The sequence below is a fragment of the Artemia franciscana genome, chromosome 7 (genome assembly GCF_032884065.1).
Source record: "Artemia franciscana chromosome 7, ASM3288406v1, whole genome shotgun sequence".
Taxonomy (NCBI): domain Eukaryota; kingdom Metazoa; phylum Arthropoda; class Branchiopoda; order Anostraca; family Artemiidae; genus Artemia; species Artemia franciscana.
The window spans coordinates 12,538,236-12,556,436 of record NC_088869.1 but is presented as its reverse complement, the minus strand read 5'-3'; the positions used below and the strand labels follow the sequence as shown (position 1 = coordinate 12,556,436).

General features: G+C 35.3%; 1 protein-coding gene across 1 annotated transcript in view; it reads left to right on the top strand.

Annotated features, from left to right (window-relative positions):
* The window catches only part of LOC136028857 (importin-7-like), a 79,516-nt gene that overhangs the window by 13,188 nt on the left and 48,127 nt on the right, over positions 1-18,201 (top strand). Inside the window, exons 4-5 of the mRNA XM_065706793.1 lie at positions 5,855-5,929; positions 15,124-15,465. Of these exons, the coding sequence (XP_065562865.1) occupies positions 5,855-5,929; positions 15,124-15,465 (417 nt within the window). The remainder of the gene's footprint in view (positions 1-5,854; positions 5,930-15,123; positions 15,466-18,201) is intronic.

The following is an 18,201-nucleotide window of genomic DNA, read 5'->3' as shown; positions in this document are numbered from 1 at the left end:
ATGTCTGTCGTTTTCCCAGGGGTAATTGAATCGAACCAATGGCCCTAAAAGATTGAGAGGGGGGCTTATATAAACAAGAATTAAAAGTTCTAGTCCCCTTTTTAAGTGACCAAAAAAAAATTAGAAGACAACTATCCCAATTACCAGGCTCCTTTTCCCCTATATTCATGCTAATCGAAATTTTGAGATAACCATTTTGTTCAGCATAGTTAAAGGCCCATGGTTAAAAACCATGACTTTGGGGATAACATTATCCCCATTATCCCTGGAGAAAGTACTGTTAATGCTAAGCGTATGAAGGTGAACATTTGACAGAATATTGAGGGGGAATTTGAACTGAACCAAAACACAATATGTTTATGCAGATTGCCAAAAGAGTGTATCTCAAGAATGGATTTGGGTATTATTTTGGAACTTTCAGAAAATGCTCAAAGGGGAAGATCAATTGATGAAAAGGTGATATGTGCATGCAACCACTAATACTACTACCACTGCTACTTTTACTGCTGCTAGCACTATTGCTACTAAACTACTCCAACTATTACACGTAAGGCTTAGAATATTGAGATGAAATGGGTAAATCAGTAATATTTCTGAAACGGCTTACCGTATCAAGATGATACTTCCGGAGTGTACTGAGGGGGATGTTCACCCTACTAAAAGAGAACATGTACATGCTACTGCTGCTATTAATACAGTTGCTACTACTGTTACTACTACTACTAATACAACTACTTATTCTATCGCAATTACTTGTAAGGTGAAGAGTATTAAGATTAAACTTTCAGGAAGTGTATGAATATACAGGTTATCGAAAGGGCATATCAGTAATGTAATAGCAATGGCTAATTGCATTAAGTTGAAACTTCTAGGACTTGATTAGGGGGATGCTCAACTTAACAAGAGGCAATATGTTGATACTAGTGCCACTACTAGCACTTGTGCTATTAATACTAGTACTACTAGTATTAATATAACTACTATTACTTCTGTTACAGCGATGCCTAAGGCTATGAAAGTGAAGTTTTCTGGGAATATTGAGGAGGGAAGGTGAACTGAATCACAACACGCCGTCTGTATGCAGGTTGTCAAAAGAGCGTATCAGCAATATTTTAGGAACAGTTTAGTGTGTGGAGTTGAAACTAACAGGGCTTGTGGGAGATGTTGAACTAACCAAATGACATTATTTGCATCCTAATGCTACTGCTTTTGCTCATACTACTGTTACTACTACTACAAAACTTAAGTATATTAAGGCGAACATTTTTAGGAAAATTGAAACTATTGAACTGAATTGGAACACGCTATGCATATACAGGCTGTCAAGAGGACGTATCGACAATGCTTCAGGAATGGCATATGTTATTTAGTTGAAAATTTCCGCGTATGTTGAGGGGAATGTTGAAAAAAATGAATAATTCGTTAGACCACACTGCTTTTCTATTTACGGAAAATTGAGAGAGAAAAACGGGTCTAATTTAAATATTAAGTAGTGAAAAAAAAACAATAATTAAGGAAAAATCCGAATATTTTGGCTCTTGGGAGCCTTTCTCACCCCCCCCCCCAAAAAAAAAACTTTAAAGAAGTAACAATAGTTTAGAATGTGAAGAGTATTTATTCCTTTATTTTTTTAGTTATTTTTCTTTCTTCGTGTGTTTAGTTTGTCGCTTTTTTTAGGATTATATTTAAAAAAAACTGTTTTTTCTTTATTTTTTTTCTTTCCTTTGAGAAAGACTCCCGAATGTGGATCCAGAATACTCGGATTTTTTTTTATTGTTAATTAATACTTTTTTTCGTTTTTTTTCCACTGGTTTATTTAAATTAAATCCGTTCTTCGCTCTTAATTCTTCGCAGAAGAAAACTAAAGATACTATATGCATGCCGCTACTAATGCTACTACTGCTACTACGCAAGCTAAGGGTATTAAGGGGGAGCTTTCAAGGAATGCTTAGGCAAATGTTCAACTAAATCAAAACGAACTTTGAACATGTAGATTGTCAAAAGGGTGACAGAGCAATATCTCAAGAACGGCTTACCTTATTAAGTTGGACATTTGAGGGTAAGTTGTGGTGGAATTTGAACTAGCCAGAAGACATTATGTGTATGCTATAAATACTACTACTTCGATTGCTGTAGCTAATGACGCTAAGGGTATTAAGGTGAAGCTTTTAGTGGACATTTATGGGAAACCAAGTCAACGAAAAAAACTATATTCATACAGGTTTTCAAAAGGGCATATAAGCAACATCATAGTCAGTGCAGCCCTATCATAAATAACAATAGCATAGAAACTTTTAAAGGAGATGCTCCAATTGGAAAATATAAGTTCTAGCGCCCTTATTTAACCCATTAATTTACCAAAAATATCCAGCCAAAATTTGAGATAGCCATTTCGTTCAACATTGTTGAACGGTCCCATAACTATGTCTCTAGGGATATGAGGTATGTCATTTCCCCACAGTTATGCAATTTACCAATTATGATTTAAAACTAAGTCAAAAGGGATTGTGTTTATGCTGGTTGCCAATAAGACATCTCAACAATATCCCAAAAACAACTGAGGGTATTAAGTTGAAACTTTCAGGGGTACCACTATTACTACTTCTGCTCTTACAATTTAGCTAAATCAAAGGAATTTAAGTGTATCCAGGTTTTCAAAGAGCATAGATCCAATAAATGGTATTAAGTTTTATTTTTCAGGTCAACTTGAGAAGGAATAAAGCTAAATTAAACAATACTGATTGTGTCGAGAATTTCAAAAGGATGTATTTTGTTAAAAATTGTTAAAATCTTTTCTGTAACACACAACGAGGTGGCAAACTACGAACTCTTATAGAAAAAGAAAACAGAAACGATTTAAAATACTATTTACTTTTTCCATGTAAAAGACTGTGTCGATAAAAACAAACATAAATTAATTTAAAAACTATTTCTGCAAAATAAGTTTTTCAAAAAAAAGTTAAGAGCTCCATTTTTTTTTTTTTTTTTTTTTTTTTTTTTTTTTTTTTTTTTTTAGTAGTAGTAGTAGAACAATTGTATTAGAAATAAACATTTCTTAATCAATAGCACAATATAAGCGAAGCTTGCGAGGTTGTGCTAAATTCAAAGAAAATAAAGAGACAATATGGAGAATAAGAAAATATGGAGAATGAGACCATATACCGAAATAAACAAAAAAATATAAACAATACACTCCCTTGCGTGACCCCAAGACAACAACAAAAAAACAAAAAAATAAAAAATACATAAATATTACAAACGAATAAGCTATGTAAAATTTATTTGAGTTAATCTGTTTCAAAAGCATACCTACCGATCAACTCCACACGTAAATCAGACTTAAACTGGTCAATGCTACCTATTTCCTTGATATCTATACTCAGTTTATTCCAAAGTTTTGAAGCTCTGTAAATAAGTGAAAAAGAAGACCTACTTGAAACTAATCGAGGAACCTCAGTATTACCTCGTATCCGAGTAATGTGGTGGTGAACATCAGACCTCTCACAAAATATTCCTATAAAACAATCAGGAAGGCTACCTCTGTAATACCTATATATAAGAATCAACGTATAAAAATCACGTAATCCAGCTGCAGGCATTACATTTAAATCTCTATACATAGACCTCAAAGACTCCTGATTCCCAACACCACAAAAAACTCGGACAGCATTATTCTGGATCACACGGATTGGACGAACTATCGAAGGGAAAGTACCAAGCCAAATCGACGAGCAATACAAAATGTAAGGGTGAATCAGGGAAAAATATAACAATCGTAGAACATTTGGGGGGAAAATATGTTTTAATTTGCGCATGATACCTAAGTTACGTGACAATATTTTCGAAACTGACTTCACATGATCTTTAAATGATAGGGTTTCATCAACATTGATTCCGAGGTATTTGGTGAATCTTGTTCGTTTAATAATTCCCCGCTCCGAAATTATTTCCGTAAACCAAGGGTAAAAATTCGGAGATCGAGAGAAAATAACAAAATTTGACTTATCTATATTCAGGTCAAGGTAGTTTATTTGAAGCCATGTACATATCCTGCTCATTGCTGCATTTATCGTTGACATGAGCAGTTCTTCTGTAGGGGCAACACACACCAAGGTTGTATCATCAGCGAATAAGGGCATAGTAAGCTGAGTCTTACTCGGACCATTGTCAACAAAGTCGTCAATTCTGGGCAGATCTTTCACAACATGCGGTAGATCATTAATAAAAATTAAAAACAGAGTCGGACCCAGTACGGATCCTTGGGGAACCCCTCGATTAACAACATTTTTACTAGACAAAAATCCTTGTAAATTGACATTAAGCCAAAAATAAGCAGAAATAAATTCGAATAATCTTCTAAGCGTAAAACTACCACAAATCACCATCAGTAAATAAATGGAACCCCAAACGAACAACAAATAACAATAAATAACCAAGTCAAACTGAAGACGAGCAGAAATTAACATGAGTAGGGCTGACACCCCCTCCCCTGCCATCTGAAGACTAGAACATAATTTGTACTTTACTGAAATAAAACAAGTGAATGTGGATTGAAGTTTAATATACGTATACAATATTTATTCCTAAATATCTTATTTATTTCTGATTTTTTAAACCTAAAAAAGTGAGAACATCTAATATGTATGTTGTTTTCAGTAAAGTGCAAATTATGTTCTGGTCTTCAGCAGGCATTTGGGGTGTCAACCCCACTCAGGTTAATTTCTGCTTGTTTTGAGTTTGACTCTGTTATTTATTGTAATTTCTGTTCGTTCCATGTTTCATTTATTTATTGATGGTGATTTGTGGTAGTTTTACGCTTTGAAAATCATTTGAATTTATTTCTGCTCATTGTTAGTTTAACAGAGCTTTACTTTTCTTTGAAAAACTTATTCTGTGTTTAGTTATGTTTTGATCCAATATATCCAAAAAAAGCTTAAAGTATTAAGGTGAAACTTTAAGGAAATATTGAGAGGGATGCTGAAGGCAATCAAAACAAACTATGTGTTTGCTGGTTGTGAAAAGAGAATAAGGAGCAATATCTAAGGAACCCTATTCTATGTTGAAACTTTCAAGATATGTTGAGGGGATGTCGAAGAGAGATCGGAGGTCAACCAGCTCCCCCCCCCCTCTCCTGGTCCTTTTTAGGCGTCCCCTCACCTGTACAATGATCGAAATTTTGTAATTGTCATTTTGTTCAAACTAGTCAAAAGGTCTGATAGCTGTCTCTCCAGTGATGCCATGATTTCACAGCTTCATGGCAAGTATTGTAAATTGTGCAATTTGCCCATTGTTTATATACAGGATTAATCATTAGGAAGAGGGGAAATGTTTGATTTTGGGTGTATCTGAGAAGCTTTAGGGTATTAAGGAGAAACATTGGAGAATGTTGAGGGATATGTTGTACTAAATCAACAGGTACAATGTGTATCAGTTTATCAAAAAGAAGAACCTGCAACATTTTAAGAATGGTTAAAGGTATTAAATTTAAACTTTCAGGACATGTTGTGGGGGATGTTGAAAAGGGACCAGAGACGTGTCAGGGCCCTTCTATCAATGTTTTAGTTGCCTTCCCTGCAAATTTTAATATAGACATCTTGTTCAAAATATTTTACAGCTCAAATAGTTATGTCTAGCGATGCTAGTTAATGGCGAATGGTTTCCAATACTTATATAGCATTTTTTTGAATTTTTTTTTCCGGAAAAAACTTGTTATATTAGTTGTATGTGGGTGCAAAAAGGGGAAAAAAATATTGCAAGTACAAAGATTTTTTTTTCAATTTTATGCTTGTAAATTTGGTTCGATTTTAAGATAGGGATGATGTGTTTCTGATGACTAGCTTTTTTGTTTGTCTAGTGCGCGCACATCATCTGTGTTTCTAGTGCGCAGGGTTGCCACCATTGTGGAGATCCCGGTGCGTGTAACTCTAAGGTAAGTTTTCGGGTGGTATGTTAGAATTAAGTATTTTGTTGTTAGTGAGAAGGTTCAGAGAATTGCGTTTTGTCGAGAAAGCTAGAGTGTGTGAAATATTTAGTTGGTTTATTTTTTGGGTATTGAGGTTTTGTGTATTTGGTTTAGTGGTGTTTGAGACGGGACAAATAGTCATGTGTTAGGGTAGAATTGTGCACAGCGGGGTAAAATGAGTAGGAACAGAATATATAAATCTTGATTGGAAATAAATAAATCTTAAAGCGAGTAACAATTAAATTCGATATTTGAGTCAAACTTAAAATGAACAAAATCCTTACAAATAGGAGTTTGGCTACTGCTACCTCTCCTAACCGTAAAAGTGCGACAAGCTTGATAAGGCTTGCTGTATTTTGGTATTAATAAATAAAAAAAAGTCTAAACCGTATTGTGTCATTTGCGCTTTACTGCAAAAGAAATATGTTACAAATATTTTCTTTGTATTTACAACGCTGGAAAGTAGAAATGATAATTATAATGAATAAAATCTTGAATTGCTCAGCTTCCAGCAATTAATGTCGTTATATATCAAATATTTAGTTTATTTTCATTAGTCCTTTCAAGTCTTCTTGATTGTTATGGTTATTTAGTTTTTATTTGTCGTCAATGTTATGAAAAATAAAAGCAAATCGTTCAAGACACGTGTAGTTTAACGAAACACAAATGACGCAACAGGCTTTAGACTTCTACGGTTAGGGAAGGGAGCAGTAGCCAAATTCCTGTTTGTAGTAATGTTTGCTTGTTTTAAACTTGAGTTGAATATTCAATCTAATTTTTACTCGTTTTAAGATTTATTTATTTATTTATATTAGTACTTGTTGTCTCTATGTTTGCTCTGATTGTTTATTTAATTTCTGTTCGTTTTACATTTCATTTATTTTTTAATAGCAATCTGTGATCATTTTAGATTTGGATTTTGTAGGAATCTATTTCTGCTGGTCTTAAGTTTCACATGATTCTTTAGTTTAGTTTGAAAAGTTTCGTTTTCAGAATTTTTTTTTTTTATATTTGTTAGTCAATCGAAGAAGCAAAGTTGGTTTTTGCTATATGGGGACAACTTACTTCAGGTACCAGGCACCTCCCCCATATTTAGATAAATGCATTGTCTCCATTTAAATTACTAAAGGAATTAATTACAAAGAAGATTAAGAACCTTTCTTTTGTATCCCAACCACGATATAAGGATTTTTCTCATTTTTCAATCATCAGTTACCATTAATTGTTAATTATAATTGAATTTTGGATCAAATCTCTGATTGACTGATGTTGCGTCGGTAGAATGTTTACCGCTTAGTGTGAAGCGATAGAGTAGCAAAAAAAAAAAAAAAAAAAAAAAAACACCGTTCGGTAGAATGGTTGTGTTTAAGTACATACTGTGCTAGTTTTTAGTATCAAATGCTGTACGAGCCATACAAAGCAGAGATAAATTAATTAATTCAGTGTTACATCTTAATAGCTCTTCTCCACTCGATTCTGACACGGACCGAGTCAGTAACTTTGCCACTAAAAGTGCCACAACTCTAAATTACAATTTTATGTCTCGAAACTTTGAATTTTAGTTTAAGTTTACTTTTATTCATGTACTATTCTCAGATACGAATACATATGCACATAAAAATTGCATTTTATTCGTATTTTGGAAACACCTTGCTTACACCCCCCCTTACACTGTTTAAAGCTTCAGCTTTTCTATCCTCCGAGAAATTTCCTAAAATTTCAGACCATTCCCTATAATCTCATATGCACCTAATAATGTGATCGTTTGTATGCACCTTGAAAGTGCTAAGCCACAAAAACTCAAAAACAGAACAAAACTGTCGGATTCATCTAAAAGAGATCCGTCTACAACATGAATACATAAAAAACACCGAATTTCTGTATTTCCGCATTTCTCTTATATTTTCAGGAAAAAAGTGAGAAAATCCTCAAAATATCAAATTCAGGTTTTAGTTTTTTTGTTCAAAGACATTTTCGAATACATTTCAAATTTGAAAAAATTTCGGAAATTGGTTATGCATGTAAAAAAAAATCCTATAGTAATTCCAGTGTAACATTTCCCCTGGAATATTCACCCCCTCCCCCCAGAAATTTCCCTCCCCAAGAAAGATTCTCTCTATAGAAATCCACCCTAAGCACACACCCCCACCCAAAAAAGAAGTCTGCGAACTTCCCAATAACAAGTTCTATACATAAACAATGGACAAATTTCATAACTTACAGGCCAGTCTCCACCGACTTTGGGTGGTCATGATACACCTAAAGACATAATTGTTTGATCTTTTAACTATACGGAACAAATTGGGTATCTCAAAATTTTGATCAGATAACTTTGGTGAAAATGGGTGTGGGAAGGGGTCCTGTTGCCCCCCGGTCTTTTTGGTCAATAAAAAGATCACTATAACTTTTATTTTCCGTTGGAATGCACCCTCTCTCGATCTCATAGGTCCATTATTTCGATACAATCACTCCTTAAAAAAAAAAAAAAAAAAAAAAAAACGCATCCGTTATGTGTCTTCTGGCAATTAAATAAAAATACGAAGTAATTTCTGTTCGTTTTAATGTCACTCCTTACTTTCAGTTAAAAAAACTTGTTTTTTAAATTAATTTCTGAACGTTTTTTAATTAATACATGTTTCGATTTTGGCTCTCCGCACATGAATAATTAAAACAAAATTTGCATATTTTTTTTTTGACTAAATGGCGTTCTCATAGTTTTGATCGAATGATTTTTGGAAAAAAGGAGGCCTCCAGTTTTTTGGTTACTGAAAAAGGCAACTAGAACTTTTAATTTTTTACAAACGTTTTTATTAGTAAAAGATATACGTAACTTACGAATTAGCTTACGTAACGAACTTATGTATTCGTGTGTTTTTATTACGTTTATGAGGGGCTTACCCTCTCAGTAGTACCTCGCTCTTTACAATAAAGCTGAAGTTTTGTCCCAATTTCTTAAGAATGACCCCTAAATCACAAAGGCCGTAGAATAAATAGTTGAAATTACTAAAAATACTTTAACGTAAAGAGCGAGGTATTAGGAGGAGGTGAACCCCTCATATGCGTAATAATTTCTGTTCGTTTTAAGTTTTAATGCTGCTCCTTTGTTTCAGATGAAAAAAACTTTTTCATATTTATTTTTTCATTGTTTTTTTTTAATAATGCTAGAAAATCCTGCGCTCCCTTCATGGAAATTTTCTTCCCCCATGACACGTTACTCCATGGAAGGTTCCCCCAACATATCCCCCTCTTCTCAACAACTCCCCCCAACCAAATAAATCCCTCTGAAAACGTCTGTACACTTCCCAATAACCATTACTATATGTAAGCACTAGTCAAAGTTTGTAACTTGTAGCCCCTCCCACGGGGACTCTGGGGGAGTAAGTCGTTCTCAAAGACATAGTTATAAAGTTTTTCGACTATGCTGAATAAAATGCCTATCTCAGAATTTTGATCCGGTGACTGTGGGAAAATGATTAGCATCGGAGGGGGCCTAGGTGCCCTCCAATTTTTTTGGTCACTTAAAAAGGGCACTAGAACTTTTCATTTCCGTTAGAATGAGCCATCTCACAACATTCTAGGACCACTGGGTCGATACGATCACCCCTGGGAAGAAAAAAAAAAAAAAAAAAACAAACAAATAAACACGCATCCGTGATCTGCCTTCTGGCAAAAAATACAAAATTCCAGATTTTTGTAGATAGGAGCTTGAAACTTCTACAGTATGGTTTTCTGATACGCTGAATTGGATGGTGTGATTTTCGTTAAGATTCTATGACTTTTAGGGGGGGGGGTCCCTTATTTTCTAAAATAAGACAAATATTCTCAGGCTCGTAACTTTTGATGGGTTAGACTAAACTTGATTAAACTTATATATTTAAAATCAGCATTAAAATGCGATTCTTTTGATGTAGCTATTGCTACCAAAATTCTGTTTTTTACAGTTTTGGTTACTATTGAGCTGGGTCGCTCCTTACTACAGTTTATTACTGTAGTAATTACAATGCGTATATGAGGGGCTTCGCCTCCTCGTCAATACCTCGCTCTCTACGCTTAAGTTTGAGTTTTGTTCCAATTCTTTAAGAATGACCCCTGAATCCCTAAGGCCGTTTAATTAGAATAAATAACTCTTTTGAAATTATTTTCGCGTAAAGAGCCAGGTATTGGGGAGAGGAAGCGTCCCCTCATATACGTAATAATTTCTGTTTGTTTTAAGTTTTAATGTTGCTCCTTACTTTTAGTTGAAGATAACTTGTTTTATTTATTTAATTTCTCATTGTTTTTTTTTAAACAATGCCGGAAAATCCAGCGTCCCCTTCATGGAGTTTTTTTTTTATTCCATGATAAATTCCCCCATGGAAAGATCTTCTCACGAACCCCTACCAACACCACCAGAAAAAATCCCCCCTGAAAACGTCAGTATTTTTCCCAATAACCAATACTATAGGTAAACAATAGGAAAGTTCGTAACTTGTAGCCTTTCCCCCAAGGTCTGTGGGGAATTAAGTCGTCCTCAAAGACGTAGTTATTAATTTTTTCGGCTATTCTGAACAAAATGGCTATCTCAAAATTTTGATCCGGTTACTTTGGGAAAAAAGAGTGTGGGAGGGGGACTAGTTACCCTCCAGTTTTTCCGTTTTTTACAATTTTGGTTACTATTTAGCTGGGTCGCTCCTTACTACAGTTCGTTACCACGAACTGTTTAATTAAAAAAAAAAAAACTAGTTTTTTTAACTGAAAGTAAGGAACGACATTAAAACTTTGAACGAACAGAAATTATTCCGTATATGAAAGGGGCTGTCCCTTCCTCAACCTTTCGCTCTTTACGCTAATTTTTTTTTTATTGTTTTGAAAAGTAGAGTTGTGAGAAAAAGTAAAACATTAGCGTAAAGAGTGGGGCGCTGAGAAGGGGACAGCCCCTTTCATTTACGAAATAATTTCTGTTCGTTTTAAGTTTTAATGTCGCTCCTTACTTTCAGTTAAAAAGACTTTTTTATTTTTAATTTCTGAACGTTTTTGAATTAATGCAGCTTTTGATTTTGGCTCACCGTACACGAAGAATTAAAACGAAATTTGAATATTAATTTTCCTTTTTTTGGTAAATGGCTTTCTCAAAGTTTTGATCGGACGATTTTGAGAAAAAAGGGACGGGGTAGAGGGCCTAATTGCCCTCCAATTTTTTGGTCACTTGAAAAGGCCACCAGTACTTTTAATTTTATTTACGAACTAGTAATAAATGTAAATAACTTACAGATTAGCTTACGTAACGAACTTTTATATATTTGTAAATTTTTATTACGTATATGAGGGGACTTGCCCCCTCTTCATACCTTCTTCTTTACACTAAAGTTCGAATTTTGTTCCATTTCTTTAAGAATGATCTCCGAATCACAAATGCCATTTAATTAGAATAAATAGCTCTTTTAAAATTACGAAAAATGCTTTAGCGTAAAGAGCAAAGTATTGAGGAGGGCAAGCACCCCCTCATATACATAATAATTTCTGTTCGTATTAAGTTTTAATGTTGCTCCTTACTTTAGGTTAAAAAAACTTTTTTATTTAATTTCTGAACGTTTTTGAATTGATGCAGGTTTTGATCTTGGCTCACTGTACATGAATAATTAAAACGAAATTTACATATTAATTTTACTTTTTTGCTAAATGGCTTTTTCAGAGTTTGAATCGGGCGATTTTTGGAAAAACGGGGGGGGGGCTAGTTGCCCTCCGATTTTTTCGTTCACTTAAAAAGCCCACTAGAACTTTTAATTTTATTTACGAGCTTCTTTATTTGTAATGAATACACTTAACTTACAAATTAACTTACGCACCGGACTTTTATGTTTGTATGTTTTTATTGCGTATATTAGGGGCTTCGCCTCCTCGTCAATACCTCGCTCTCTACGCTAAAGTTTGAATTTTGTTGCAATTCTTTAAGAATGACCCCTGAATCCCTGAGGCCGTTTAATTAGAATAAATAGCTCTTTTGAAATTATTTTCGCGTAAAGAGCCAGGTATTAAGGAGGGGAAGCGTCCCCTCATATACGTAATAATTTCTGTTTGTTTTAAGTTTTAATGTTGCTCCTTACTTTTAGTTGAAAAAAACTTATTTTATTTATTTAATTTCTCATTGTTTTTTTAAACAATGCCGGAAAATCCAGCGTCCCCTTCATGGAGTTTTTTTTTTATTCCATGATAAATTCCTCCATGGAAAGATCCTCTCACAAACCCCTACCACCACCACCAGAAAAAAATCCCCCCATGAAAACGTCAGTATTTTTCCGAATAACCAATACTATTGGTAAACAATAGGAAAGTTCGTAATTGTAGCCCTTCCCCCAAGGACTGTGGGGAATAAAGTCGTCCTCAAAGACATAGTTATTAGATTTTTCGGCTATTCTGAACAAAATGGCTATCTCAAAATTTTGATCCGGTTACTTTGGGAAAAAAGAGTGTGGGAGGGGGACTAGTTGCCCTCCAGTTTTTCGGTCACTTAAAATGAGCACTAGATCTTTTACATTCTAGGTCTACTGGGTCGATACTGTCACATCTGAAAAAACAAACAAACACACATCCATGATCTTTCTTCTGGCAAATATACAAAATTCCACATTTTGCAGATAGGAGCTTGGAAACTCTACAGTAGGGTTCTCTGATAAGCTGAATCTACTGGTGTGGTTTCCATTAAGATTCTATGACTTTTAGGGGGTGCTTCCCCCTTTTTTCTAAAATAAGGCAAATTTTCACAGGCTTGTAGCTTTCGATGGGTACAATTAAGCTTGATGAAACTTTTATATTTAAAATCAACATAAAAATCTGATTTTTTTTATGTATACATTGGTATCAAAACTCCGGTTTTTAGAGTTTCGGTTACTGTTGAGCTGGGTCGCCTTATCACGTTCATTACCACGAATTGTTTGAAAATAGAAAAATTCTTCATTTTTGCAGGTAGGAGCTTGGAACTTCTACTGTAGGTTTCTTTGATGCACTGAATCTGGCGGTGTGATTTTCGTTAAGATTCCTTTAATTTTAGGGGGTGTTTTCCCTCTATTTAAAAAAATCAGGCAAATTTTCTGAGGCTCGTAATTTTTGATGGGTAACACTAAACTTAATGAATCCTATAAATTTAGAATCAGCAAAATCAGCTGATTCTTTTAATTTATCTATTGCTATTAAAATTCTGTTTTTTTAGAGTTTTGGCTACTATTGAGCCGAGTTGCTCCTTACTAACAGTTCGTTACCACGAACTGTTTAAAAAATTTGGAATTTGTTTGAAACTTTTGATGGGAAACACTAATCTTGACGAATTCTATAGATTTGGAATAAGCAAAAAAAGTTGATTCTTTTAATGTATCTGAGCCGAATTGCTTCTTACTTACAGTTCGTTACCACGAATTGTTTGAAAAATGTGGCATTTTGCTATTTTTGACGGAAGACAGATCATTGGTTTTTTTTTCAGGGGTGATCATATTGAAATAGTGTTCCTAGATGATCGAGAGAGGGTGCATTCGAATGAAAATCAAAATTTCTAGTGACCTTTTTAAGTGAACAAAAATATTATAGGTTACCTTAGCCCCCTCCCTCGCCCATTTCCCCCCAAAATTATCTGATCAAAATTTTGAGATAACCGTATTGTTCAGTATAGATGAAAGATCAAATAACTACGTCTTCATATGTAAAATGACCTCCCCCACTCCGTTGGGAGAGGCTTGTAAGTTATGATATTAGCCCATTGTTCACGTATATTCTTTGTTATTGGGAGGTATACAGACATTTTTCGGGAGGAGGGGGTTGTGTTTGGGGTGACTTTCTATAGGGAGAATCTTACTTGGGGAGGGAAATTTCTGGGGGAAGGGTGAATTTTCCAGAATAAGAGTTATGCTGGGGGGATTCGACAGAACTACTGTGCGAAATTCTTTTTAATTGTCTTGCATTCTCTTTGCCTAATTTTTCATTTGGTGATGTTCCTTGGGATATTTTCCGCGTATTTTACTTTCTGGGAAATAATTTCCTCGGAAAAGGGTATTTCTGGAGTGATCGAGAAACAGATTAGAGATTAAAGTTTTATTCAAATGAAAGAATGCTTAGGAGAATTTTTCTGGCTGAATAGTCCACAAGCAATTCTACAAGAAGGGTGATTTTTCAGCTAGGATGGAACAGTCTGGAGGGATTTTGACTATCGGGGCGTGGTGCACTCTAAGTTGGATGAAATTTCCACGGAGGAGTTTTCCATGAGGGGGAGGGGTATATTTCATAGAAGATGAGCCAGATATAACGAACAGAAATTATTCCATATATGAAGGGTTGCCCCCTTCTCAATACCTTGTTCTTTACGCTTAAGTTTGACTTTTGTCCCAAAGCTTGTAGAGCAAGGTATTGAGGAGGAAGCAAACCTTCATATACGGAATAAATCTGCCAAAATTATTATTTCGTTTTAATTTTTCATGTACGGTGAGCCAAATTCGACCCTGCCTTAGTTGAAAAATGTTCAGAAATTAAATGAAAAAGAAACTATTTTTTTTTAACTCAAAGAAAGGAATGACATGAAAACTTACAGCGAACAGAAGTTATTCCGTATATGAAAGGGACTGTCCTCTCCTCAATGTCTCGCTCTTTACGCTAAAGTTTGACTCTTTGGAAGTGATACAAACTTTAGCATAAAGAGCGAGATATTGAGGAGGGCTCAGTCACTTTCATCTTCTGTTCGTTTGAAGTTTTGATATCGTTCCTTATTTCAGTTCAAAAACTTTTTTTTGTCATTTAATGTCTAAAGATAGAACCGATTTAAACAAACAATTCAATGCAAGTTTTTTTTTCTTTTCGTGGTTTAACCAGCGAACTGCGTAGGTGTGAGCAGACACAAATACAATGGAAAGGGTGTTAAAACAATGTATCCAAAGGCTTTACTATCGAATTCGTGCGTATTTTAACTCCTTCTCAAAAAAGGAGTTGAAGAGTGAGATTAGGCTTCTTCAGAAGATTGAGAACTTACTCTTCCCGGATCTTCTGTTTTGGCATAATATGCAACTTGCTGGGTCAAGTTTCTTCTTTAATAAGGACGATAGCCTTAATAAGATAGGATATGCATTCATTTTTTTTTTTGTATTGCATAGATTGTATGTTTGTGTAAAGAAATGTCAGTTTAATACGTTTTGTTTGTCTTACAGATACAAGAAAGACAAGGAAAGAGCACCTCTTTTGGAGGCACTGAATCTCCTTCTACCGCAAGTCTATGGGCTGTTAATAAACCTTTCCGCAGACACTTCTGACATGTCTTTAGTCGTACAAAAACAAATACTAAAGACTTTCTATACTCTGGTTCAGCATTCTCTCCCAATGCAGCTCCTCACTAAGGAAAAATTCACGGATTGGATGGGTGTTGTGAGAAATATAGCTGATAGAGGGGTGCCAGAATCAACATTGGCTATTGATGAGGAAGAAAGGCCAGAATGTGCCGCTTGGAAGTGTCGAAAATGGGCTTTGCACATTTTAACGCGAACATTTGAAAGGTATGTTTTATCTCAGTTGGTTTTTATATTGAGTGTATTATAATAGTCGTTTAAGTGGGCAATGACTAGCTTGACGGAATCCAGAAGAATCTCCATGGAGAGGTGTTTTATGTTTAAGAAAAGGTCTTTTTAAAGGACCATGATTCTGAAGTTTTTGTTTTATAACATTTCGGAAAGGGGGATCCTTTTAAAAACCTCAAATGTGTTTTAGCCTCTTCGTTTTTTATTTGTGGGGATTTTAGGATCAACTTCGTTAACTTTTAGAAAATTATGCTACGGTGCCTAATTGAAATATCCCTTTTAAAGGTGGAATACTGAAATATTGAAAATTTTCACTGACTTGACCTCAACCAAGCGGATGCTGCTGGGCTCCTCCCAGACTACAAAGAAGCCCAAAACATACTTGATGAAATTTGAAAGTCATCGATCAGCTTGAAAGTCAATACGGAGAAAACAAAATTTATAGCTATTAACCACACAGAACAGTTCTTACTATCAATAAAGTTCAGCTGGAGAAAGTCAACCGTTTATCATAAATAGGCTCCCAGCTTTGTAGTGACAGATTTTCATACGCTGATATCAAAAACAGAATACAGAAAGCGCAGACAGTCTGCCTCCCGTCAGAAATCAAACACTATGAAATCACCGCAAAGTTAGTGTCTGAATGAAAGTTTGAATTTGTGTGATACTAGTTTACACTAAACCTTAATTAAACCACTGTATAAGAAAGCTGACAAGAGTTAGTGTCGTAATTATCAAGGCATTAGTATGGTCTCTGTTGGTAGCAAATTACTGAGTAATATGATACTTTTTAGACTGAGAGATGCTGTAGACAAAGTTTTAAGGGAAGAGCAGTGCGGTTTTAGAAAAGGAAGAGGATGTGTCGACCAAGTTTTAACTCTTAGGTTAATAATTGAGAAGTCCCTTCATTGTCAGCCACACCTTTGGCTCTCAGTTTTATCGATTATGAGCAAGCTTTTGATTCTGTTGATAGAAGAGCGTTAGCAAAGGTCTTATCCTTATATGGTATACCAGAAAAATACGTTAAAGTAATTTGTGCTATGTACGAGAATAATACTGCTGCGATTAAGGTAGGAAATGAGGTTAGCAACTGGTTTTGTATTAAATCAGAAGTTAAGCAGGGTTGTGTTCTATCCCAGATTGTATGGATGATTTTGATGGACTTCGTCTCAATTGGAGACCACGGAATCAATGGGGAGGAAAAACGCTCATCATTATCATTATGCTGATGATTTAAGCATATTAGATGAAAATGTGAGCAAAATGAATGAATTTTTAGAGGTTTTGCGAGTTAAGGGTGCTAGAATAGCCTTGAAAATTAATGTGACGAAGACTAAGTCACTAAGACTAGGAATAAGTGAAGATTAAAAGGTGACGTTGGGTAACGAAAAGATTGATCAGGTTGGGAGCTTCAGTTACCTTGGTAGTATTATTAGTAAAGACGGTGGAAGCAGTGAAGATGTAAAAAGTAGAATAGCTATGGCTTAGGGTGTTTTTTCACAGTTAAAAAAGTTTGGAAGATTAGAAAGATAAGTCTGCAAACCAAGATTAGAATATTGGAAGCTACATTGATGACAGTGGTCAAATATGGCTCTGAAGCATGGGTGCTCCGAAAAGCAGATGAAAATTTACTAGATGTTTTCCAGAGAAATTACTTACGGGTTGTTTTGGGTACCCGGCTGAATGACCATATTTCAAACAGTAGGTTGCACGAAAAATTTGGCCCAAACCTGCTTTTTAGGGCTATAATTGAAGAAAGGTTGAGATGGCTAGGCCTCTTTCTGCGGATGAAGGTTGACAGATTGCCGAAGATTGTCCTTTTTGGCCACCCGTCTGAGATTACACGGAAAGCAGGTCGTCCTTGTCTGGGTTGGGAGGATGTCATAAATAAAGATTTAAATGAAATGGGAACTTCCTGAGAGGGTGTAAAGAGGAAGGCCTTGAATAGATTAGGTGGGAGGAGAAGCGTGCGTAGCTGTGTTGGCCTCAGGCGACTTGATGCTGCAGTGAGTTATTAGTAGTGGTAATTTGCACTGCTCTAATATACGGATATGAAACATTCCCGGTAAAGCTGAAGCATGAGAAGATTATGAATTCTGAGAATTGCTGTCTGTGAAAAATTCGTAGAATACTATTACATCACCATATCTCCAACACATTAGAACACTGTTGGGCCATGTATTATTGAAGCCGTCAGAGTACCTGTCTCACCAATTACTTCTGATCGATCCTGTTAAATACTTGAAGAAACGCAAGAAGGAGAGAGGAAGAATTGGTGGAACCATAGAAGTCAAACTTAGAAAGTTTGGTCAAGATGGCCATTTCAATGGCTCACATTTGCAGAGTAGCTGGCAGACGATCGCTCAGTATGGTCCAAGGAGGTGTCCTAGACAATCGGCGCTGGATGAGGCGGAAAACCGGGATTCCTGTCACAATTGCAAGTATCTTAAGGTTAATGTCCGTTATATTTGGACAACTAGACACAATACGCTCCCCCTATCCCCCAAAGAAGGCTCTTATACTTGACCTGATTGAATTATATTGGGACCCTCTTCTGAATTTTTCCGCTTATTGGTGCATAATAAGCTAAATATAGGGCCAAGGAATTCTCATTTTCCTAGGAGCAAATATTTGTCAAGAGCACCATTCGGCTGAAATATAATATGATCAACAAGTATGCAAGAGAAGTGGGCTCAGCTTAATGGTGCAATTTGT